General features: G+C 33.9%; 2 protein-coding genes across 3 annotated transcripts in view; one reads left to right on the top strand and one right to left on the bottom strand.

The window, feature by feature from the left end:
- The window catches only part of LOC108752199 (E3 ubiquitin-protein ligase MARCH3), a 16,486-nt gene extending 7,428 nt beyond the window's left edge, over positions 1-9,058 (top strand). For both annotated transcript variants that reach the window (XM_018492872.1, XM_018492873.1), the window contains exons 3-6: positions 3,790-3,915; positions 4,613-4,734; positions 5,303-5,430; positions 8,784-9,058. In XM_018492872.1, coding sequence (XP_018348374.1) covers positions 3,790-3,915; positions 4,613-4,734; positions 5,303-5,430; positions 8,784-8,948 — 541 coding nt within the window. In that variant the 3' untranslated portion in view covers positions 8,949-9,058. The remainder of the gene's footprint in view (positions 1-3,789; positions 3,916-4,612; positions 4,735-5,302; positions 5,431-8,783) is intronic.
- Positions 1-9,935, bottom strand: part of LOC108752198 (lachesin) — a 393,798-nt gene that overhangs the window by 237,222 nt on the left and 146,641 nt on the right. The gene's annotated exons all lie outside the window — the stretch shown is intronic.

Here is a 9,935-nt window from a genome sequence, read left to right as displayed (position 1 = left end):
AAATTAGCCTCCCAACATTTATTTGTTCATAACTGTTTAACTAAATATGTGCAAACAAACAATCGGCTTGTTTGAGAATGTGCAAATAAAAATTTATCGATTAAGACTAGTTATATCTAATTTGCTTATGGGAGCTTAGCGTGAAATTAGCATCTCCTAAAATTGTTTTTTAATAACCTTTTTAATAACTTTTTTACCAGAAATGTGCAAACGGAAATTCGAAATATGCATACATGTGTAAACAATGACCAATTGAATGAGTCAAATTTTTCAAAAGTTGGGAGCCAACTTCAAATGGGTAATTTAAATAGCAACACAAATTAAACATCTAATATGGTATAGTGAAAAAAGTGGTAGCGGTGACTAATTTAACCGACTGAATGACGAATATCTGGTTTTCTGAGACTGCTATATGAAAAACTTTCCACAATTATTAACTAAAAGATAAAGCTACGCTATAATATTATAATGTATGTTAAAAAAACGCTGGTAGGTTCGCGGCGAATAGGTGGTGGATTGTTTAAAATGTTTCGTTATCGGAAGTTGGGTTGAAATTTTTCGGAGCGATGCCGGCAAACTTTCCTAACGGTCGCTCGCGAATTATTTCTCGTTTAATATCGCTCCTTATATCGCACTCGACGCTGACGGAGTATTTCGAATTCTGCTGCATACCGTGCATTGTTCGCCGGAACAATCGCAAAACTGATGTCATAACGCAGCAGCTATACTCCGCGGCGAATCGCGCTGCGAAAGAAGAGCTGCATAAATTTCATTGGACGATAACTGTTTCGTCGGATATACGCAGGCTAATCATCGTCCATGTACATCATGCTGCCAAAGGGAAAAGTTTATGACATCGATGAGCCACAGGGCAAATCGTGTAAAAGAGAATTATTTCATTCACTGTTGTGCGCTGCATCGCTTTTTGTTGCCGCATCGCATATTTCTGTCTGTTGAGAAATTTTTTGTTACTTTAAACTTATACAAGATGCTTTAATCTCTTAACAATAGATCAGTTTGATATTCATCAATAAGATTTATTAGAGACATTTAATAAATTAATATTTTTGTCTATCTGAAATTGAAGCTAATTAGGATTGCCATAAAATTAGAAATCAGGAAATAAGGAAAATATAAGGAAAATTGAAAATGGAATTATTTCAGTGAAATAATGGAAAAATCAGGAAATTTTACAAAATTTTCTGGAAAATTGAAATTATTTGATTTAAAAAGGTTTTATATGTTTACATCATACCTACGTAGTTTTGGAATATTACTTAACAATTAAGTGCAAGCAGTGTCAACAACATTTGTAATAATTTATAACATTGCTATGTTAAATTACTCTCTTAATTAAATATTTGACATCAATACAAAGATGAAAATTAGAGTTGCTAGGAATGAGCTGTAACTAGTGTGCTAAATATGTAATTAAAAAATTTATTTTACATATATTAAAATTAATGTTTGGTGTTTGTTCATATAATAAAAGAACGTTCTTTTGTCCGGTGCTAACAGCGGGTAATTTTGTTACTTTATGGTCTGTTCAAAGGATATTAAAGACTTTTATGCATGGAAAGTACAGTGGTGGATTCTTAACTTTTTTTATAGCCAAGTGACAGCACCATAGAATTAATTTTAGGACTATTTCTGCAGCCATAAAGAAGTGCTGGTGCAAATTTGCATCTAAGTGCCAACAAGTGATAAAAAATCTAATGTTTTTAAAATTTTAATTATCAAAATATTTGACGGTTTTCAAATCACAATGAAAAATACAAAAAATTTAAAATAAATATAGTAGAGAGCATCTGAGAGGATTGGTCAAAGTTAGATGTTTTGAATAATATTCTTATTAGTATCGCTTATTAGTAGTAATTATTAGTATTTCTGATTAATTGTGTTTAAATGTTCGAACGTTTCGGCGTATTTGAGATAAATTAAATTCATGAACCAAGAATATTATATTATTCGAAACATTTAACTTTGATCGATACTAGGCTCTCTACTATACGTTGTTTCTTTATTTATATTGTTACATTAACTCGGTCGGAATTTATTTTTTAAAATAAATATTATTAAAAGCATCAGAGAAAACCATGAAATTTTATCCGGAAATCAGGGAAACGTTATAAAATTTTAGGATGAATTTATGACAACCATATCGGGTATTGTAATAATTAGAGACTACCATACGTTAAATATTCAGTCGCGTATAGTCATTTCCTTTATTTAACAGGGAGATCCCGTATATGTGAGCCTAATATCACCTTAACGAGACTTTAACGCATAAACTTATCTTTGGAATCACTATATCGTGCAATAGTAGTACAGTTCAGGTTTACTTCCGTATCTTGTTTGGACTAATTTGCGCGCTGCTGCATACAGTGCATACATCGTAGACGTAGGATGCGTAGGAAGCGAAGAGCAATGTCATGATAGTTGCCGGTGCTGTTTATAATAACGAGATTACTCGGCGAATAGCGGTCGTTTAACACGGCTGACAAAGCGAAATGTCGTGACTCTATCGTCGAATGAAGTATATTCCGGCTTGGCACCGAAATCGACCTCACGTAGTCACATAATTCACGCGTTGGCTGCGAGATGGGGAATCGTGCTAAGAAGGAACGAGGGATGAGATTTTATAAGAGAGGAACTTCTCTTTTGCTTCTCTTTTGCCCTTTCCCTTTCTCATTTATGGCCCAGTGCTGTAGACGGTAGAAAGGCATAAATGAGTGAATAGTTCGAGGAACGTGTCCTGGCGATTAAGGACACACAACTCGTGCTTGAAGAACTACGTGAAAACGCAGTAGAAACGTGCGAAATGAGAGCGACCCGCTGCAAATTTTCCGCGCGCGAGTATTTACCTTCATAATTCTCGAACTTACGGATATTCTTTCTAATCCAAATGTTACTTTGAAGTCATAGGCGTTCGATGGCGGAACGACAGAGATTAATGAGGAGAATCGGATCTAACTTATTTTTCTTGCGTTCTCGATGGCGGAGTGAATTTCGATGATTCGTGTTCGTTCACGAGCGAACACGAATGAATAGATTTAATACTTCCGGATATTTACGGAATGCAATTTATAATGTGCTTGTATAATTTTATATTTACAAATACATTCGTACGAAAGAACGTTACAACACGGATGCAATATTAAATACAACATATTAATGAATGGCTAATTCAACAATTGCATCTTTATTAGAAAATTATTAATTTTATATATTTAAACTATTTTATAAAGATTATATTGAAATTTAAATGTAGATTCAGTATAATCTTAACAATTAGAGACTAGTGATTTCTTTTTCTAAATATAGATTTTAAAGGTTGAGTCTGGCGTCAGTTTTGAGTTATATATATCCTTTACGTTTGCTTGGAAAGAGCTGAGAGAATATATTCGAGTGTTCAAACGAAGTCACTTAGTTTCTCTCCTTTACAATTCCATCTCGGATTGCTGTCTAGATTAAATTCATTTCTGCGATATAAATACACTAAAGAAATAAATAAATACTACATTTTTATTTTAATACCATTAATTTAATTTAATTATCATTTTTCATTAAATATTTATTTACTGTAAATAAATGTTTACTTAAAATACTATTCAAAGAAATATATATTAAAATTTAGTAAATTTTTTTAGTGTAAAATTCCGTTTTTTACGAGGAAGTACGTAATTGTGGTTACATAATTATATGCCATTGTTCTTTAATAAAATTACGTATTATTTTCTCGTGTTAGTACTATATATTGCAATAGGACATACAGCGTATTTTTTCCAGGTGCAAGGGCACGCTGGCTTACGTGCACTTGTCCTGCCTGGAACGATGGCTGAATCAGTCGTGCCGAACGTACTGCGAATTATGCCGGTATTACTTCAATGCCGTGGAAACGCCTCGTTATCGATGGTGAGCATTACATTTACCGGGTTAGCACGGAGAGGGTACACTTTCAAGCTGGATGTAATTCAAGCACCGAAATGCACTTCGATCTCTCGCACACCGGCACGTTTCCTTATTTCGTTTTCCGTGCCCATTATTCTTTTTTTCACAATGAATTGATCTCGGTCATATTTCTTTCTTTTTTTCTTCTGTGCAATTTGTTTCCCCACTGTGAGTCGATCAGGTTGCAGTTTGGAGTTTACTCGAACATCAAAAATGATGTATCGAGTAAACTGCTCTAGAAATCGACAATAAACTGCGACGTTCTGTATTCTGATTTATGCGTTAAAATAACGTGTGCTACGTCACTTTAAATTTGCAATTCGATTGTTGAATAATAAATTAATTTGTTTTTTTTTTTTATAAAAAAGTTTATATTACTTCAAATAATATTAGTTTTACTCGTGTGTGTGTATATAATATATCTTATTGCTATGTTTATTTTTATACATCCGTATTTTTATAATTTGAAGCAGTGCATTTTTTGTATTTATTTAAAAATGTTAAATCAAATTATATTTTACAATTCTAACATCACATTGTGTTTATCGATAAACATTTTATTCTGTGTATGAGCGTATGATCCTCCGAGGAATTTTTTGAGCTTTTATCTTAATAGCCGTACTCAGCCGCGCGTAGTTATCATTTTTATGGATACCTGCAGGCCAGAGTCTCTGAGGATATGGATTAGCCATCCGCGAAATCGTAGAAACATAGAATCAGACCTGCTCATCTTAACATTACTCACCATTGTTACGGTGGGATTAGCCGCGGTGTGCTTTTTGGGTGAGTAATTTGATAAATTGAAAGTTTGAAAAATTTTATGAAACATGATTGTTTTTTCGTAATTTACTAAATTCTTTTTTTTTTATAAAACATGTTCAAAAAAAGCCATATGTTTTATTATTCGATTTATAACGCCAAATATTTATATTGTTTAATGTTAAATAATATTTATTTTGTATTTATATTGTATATTTATATCTCATTTAACAATAAATAAAATTAATATTAAAATTTTAAGCTTGGTGCTGAAAATATTTCTGTGCTTTTTTCGAATATTACTTATAGTATATTTTAATATTTAATCATTACTCGAAATTATATAAAAATTGTATAATATAAGTATTTGTATATTTGATATATATTTCTTGCATTTCAAGCTTCTTTTAGAAGAATAGGAAAATAACGTTGTTACAAAATATATATATATATATAATGTGTGTGATATGTGAAAAAGAATTCAAATCATATCATGTTGACAAAGTCTTAGTTCCGATAAGCGTATATTTTTGTAAAACTATCGTTGTATCGAACTGAATTATTATACTTGCTATTCGCTGTAACTTTGCAGGTATGCGATACTTTATCATTGAAGGAAACAAGATTGGAATTTCCAAACCCTGGACGCGAGGGGCGATATGGTTCTTTCTGACCATCGTGATATTAGGTTACGTCACCACAGTTTACCTGCTCTGCAGGGTAATTATGCTCCTGATTTACTTTTTTAAGCTATCGATTCAATATTGTTTAACATTAAGAAGATTACATTTAATGAGAATTATTGCGATAGAAAACAGGGCTTAACGTTATTGATTTCTTTGAATTAAACTACAATCGGAACAAATACTCTCACATTATACCTAACGCTTCCATTGTTTAATATTCAATAGAAATAGGACGCAGTATGTGCGATCAAACTGAATGCATTAATTGGCTTAAAAGATGCATTAAATAACTTACATAATACCAAAATAATTCATTAAGTATTTAATTAATTAATTATGCAATATTGCGAAGATATGAGTATAGTACTATGTCCTATATTAATATTTTTTAGCTGAATACATTGGAAATATTTCAATTATATTCACATGAATATCTTATTAAATTTACATGGATTAGTTCATCAAAAGCTAAATGTACGAAATTATCGGTTTACGTAATACACAACGATGGGCATACATGAAACAAATCGAATCAATATTACCGATATTGTAGGATATTGTATATTCACGAAATGAAATTAATATTTGAATCGAAATGTATTTAACGCATCGTACATTTCCTCAGGGAACCGAATGTGTCTTTACAATTAGGTATCAGAAAATGAAGTATAGTTTTAGTAAGAAAATAAACACACGCTAGCGCTTCGCCTATATTTATTTCAATAAATATAAGCTGTGTCATTTACAATTGATACGAATTAAATGAATTTATTCGTTTTAATATAGTCGACATACACAACTTCTTCCACATGACAAACGCATAAAAATAAAATTATCTTTATTCAAGCAATATTTATATTTATTTGAAATACTTGTTTTATTATCTAGTAAATTTTTATTTTATTATATTAATATAACAAGTACAGCTTGAAGTCAAAGTGTTTCAAAATAACAGCAGGAGAATCTTTTTTTTCATTATTGTCGAGATATATTATCGAGATATCTTATCAAAGCCTTTGTGTTAACTCCAGAGTGAACAACTTTTACCAAACATTCCTTTTAGAAATCACAAGACGTGTAAGTTTTCATACTTTGGACACGTAGATCAATATATATCATAATATCCATAACTTAATACCTATTGACGCTTCGAGTTTGAAACAATAGCCATTTTTCTTAGTTTACACCGTATTACGTTCGGCTGAAAGGTTACACGGTAAGCTAGGAATGCCTAGCGTATAAGACGTGAGTTATTTACTGCAAAATATCTTTCGAAGAATATACATATCTGGTTGAGATATATACGTATCGTAACGTAGGGAATATAGAATCGTGGTATTTTGACTAGTAACGTCGGGATAACTTGTGCATCAGTATGCATCCTCTGGGTCATCGACTTTATCCAGCGCGACTTCGTCGTACCGCGGTTTACGTTTATGTACCGCGATCTCGCCGGGCCAGATAGCGACGTTTGCCCCAGGCGGACGCATTAAGGCGCGGCCTGGGTAAGGGTGAAACAGGTGAGCGGTATCCCGATGCTCGAATGCGCGGATATAATATGAGGGAGCGACCCGGAACAAACGTGTCAGAACGCATTTTGTGCCGGAAGGGCGCGAAAGACACATGATGCTCTGATATGAAAAGAATACACAGGAGGTGTGGTGGGCGCACTGAGCGGAAACACGGCTAATAGAGTAGGTTTTTTCGTCTAAAAATACCACGCGTCCCTCAGAAAAAAATCATATCGCGCGTTTTCGTCTTTATTTACTTAATTCTACGATTTAATTTATAATATTTTAAAGGCGCAATTTATAATGGAGATTTTTGTTAAAGTGTTCTTTTTTTGGATAATTGAAAAATTATGATTTGACTTGTAGATCTTTTTATCAATAAGTATTTATTTTTTTATTGGTTTATCATGTAATTTTATAGTAAATTCTTAATAGTTAATTCTTGTTTAAATTATCTTTTTTGATAAAGATTATATAATCTTTATAGCGTCGGTGTGAAACTTTATTAGAATTTTATTTATGACTGTTATGGCGAGTGTTTACGGTGATTGTTTATACGTTCTAAAATAGTTGCTAATGCTCGTTAATTTCCCGTATATAGTTAATTATCATAAAGCTTATCAGCAAATGTTGCGTTTGATTATGTTGCTCCAAAGCTGTTACTAAATTAATTATTATTGGCATCATCTCGAACATGAATATGGAGATCGTTAAGTTTTCGTATGCAAATATGGGAAATTGAATGAGATTATCATATCAATCTTCTGGTATATCTGGTGAAAATTCCAATTAATTAACATAAAAATTGGAAATTTAACAATTATATTAAAAAAATTTGGATTAAACGTTTAAATCAATGATGCTGCTCTTGTAGAAAACAAAACCAAAACAGAAATGAAGAAACAGTTAACTTTATTAATACAATATTAATACGTATTTCCGGCCTCGTTTTCAGTTTAATCAATTCACCGAAAAGATTTTCAGCTCGAATAAAATTTAATTCATTTAATAACGATTTTTTGTAGCATTACAAAGAGGTGATTTTAATTAAAAATTCTATTACCGTTACATAATTTGTTATTTATGGTTTATTCATGGAAACATATTTATCATATACATATATCACTATATCTTGCGCCAGTATAGCAAAGAATATATGCGGTAATCTAGTCACGTAGTATACGTATATTCCTGGTACGGTACAGATCAATGTCGTCGATAAATCGAAAGATTTATCAGCCACTAGAATCTATAATACATTATTCCGCTTGGAACAAAGTGCGCTTTCGATCCAGGGAAGAATTATTCATGCCGCTTAACGTCTCTGCTGTATTATTGAAACCAGAGAGTGTACTAAATGAGGATGGGCGAACGAAATGATTTGTTTGGTGCGCGATATTTCGCTCGGCTATCCGAAAGCGGTCTAACGAATCGTGCGTCACCGAATGCTCTCGTTAATCCCCGCAAAAGATCCCAGTAACTACTTCGAAGCGTACTTTGAGTGCACTCGCCGTACGAAGGATAGAGGATGAGGTGAGGTTTTAAATAAAACCGTCGGTCCCGTCGCGCTGTAAATCGCTGCAGTTGAATCGAAATCGTCGGACGTCGTGTTTAATTAAGAATAATCGTGAATACGCGCCACTTTCCGAATCGCGTCTCTCCCGTTTCGATTGTACCTCGCTCTCTTTTGCGCTGCCTCTTTTTCACATCGGAGGGCACTCGAGGCGCGTCACTCGAGCCTGATTTATCGATTGGACTGCCCTTTGCCCCTGACAACTGAAACTGCCGGGATAATTTAAATCAGCGGGGAAAAGGAGCAGCCGTGACCCCCGACGATTCTCTTTTCACTCGCTCACATTTGTCTCTCCTTCTTCAGGACCAGGTGTCACCGTGGTACAGGTGGTGGAAGAGCACCGTCAATGTCAGACTTGTCGTGGATCCTCAGTTGCTTCGCCGTCGACCCTCGGATGAGTCCTCTCAGGATCGCGAGAGTCACGATGGGTCGAGGGAGACGGCGACGTCTGCGATCGATACGTTATAAAGAGAATGTATGCCGATAAAAAGTGAAAGCAAGCCTGGTAGACATATAAAAATATAACTGTAAAAGTCCCAAGATGTAAGTCACGAATGAAATAAACACGAATATTACTTGCGCAACAAGATGTTATCATAAACCGCGACTTATACACCACGCTTTATTATTCAAGCTTTTAGATATTCGTCGTTACTGCACATAACTATTCTGTACAGCGAGAACTTTAATCCCGATTTCTTGAATCGCGTTGACCTGCTTTTCATCACACGCGAATTTACGTAATTCTCTGAAACCTTTCGACATTCGATGGAATTCGATCTTCCTGACGTGAAAAAAAGAAAACTCACGTGATTCGTGCGACGTGTCGACGAATGCAGTAGCGGTGAATTGTTTTTCGTTTCTTTCGTTGCTGATTTCTCGTGTACCTCGCGTACGTTGTCCTTCTTAAAAAAGAACTTTTCGCGTTTCTCATGGCGTGCCGTGCGCGAGATTTAATCGCGCAAATGAGATCTGAACGCGCGCGCACCAGGTACATTAAACAGAAATACCCTGCGAATTTAAACGCGTGTTTTCTGCCAAGAAAAATTTAGCTAGCCGGCCAAGAGTTCGCGGTGAACAAACGGAAGTACTGCTGATCTAGCAATTAACTCATCTGGCACGATGCCAACTATTTATATTACAGCGTTATCGTATATTCTATTCGTTGTTCCCTCGTCTATTACTGCTAGCTAGTATTTCTTTCCTTATTTAAACTGAGAGAGTGCTTTAAGGCTCGTAACAGGGTGAAGAATTTTAGTTAAGTTGCTGAAAATATTCGCCGGCATCTTCAAACCTTCGTGAACTATTTTAAAAGCAATGTATACGAGTCGAAATCTAAAATATTAATATATTTAATTGAAAATTGATTTTATTTTATTAGAATTTTAATGTAAAGATTTGTAATGTGAGAATGTACAATGTTGGAAACTAAGCAGATACAAGAAAATACGGAAG

The sequence above is a fragment of the Trachymyrmex septentrionalis genome, unplaced genomic scaffold, assembly GCF_001594115.1.
Source record: "Trachymyrmex septentrionalis isolate Tsep2-gDNA-1 unplaced genomic scaffold, Tsep1.0 scaffold59, whole genome shotgun sequence".
Taxonomy (NCBI): domain Eukaryota; kingdom Metazoa; phylum Arthropoda; class Insecta; order Hymenoptera; family Formicidae; genus Trachymyrmex; species Trachymyrmex septentrionalis.
Note: the sequence above shows the minus strand (reverse complement) of the source record. Positions and strands in the feature narration are given on the sequence as shown.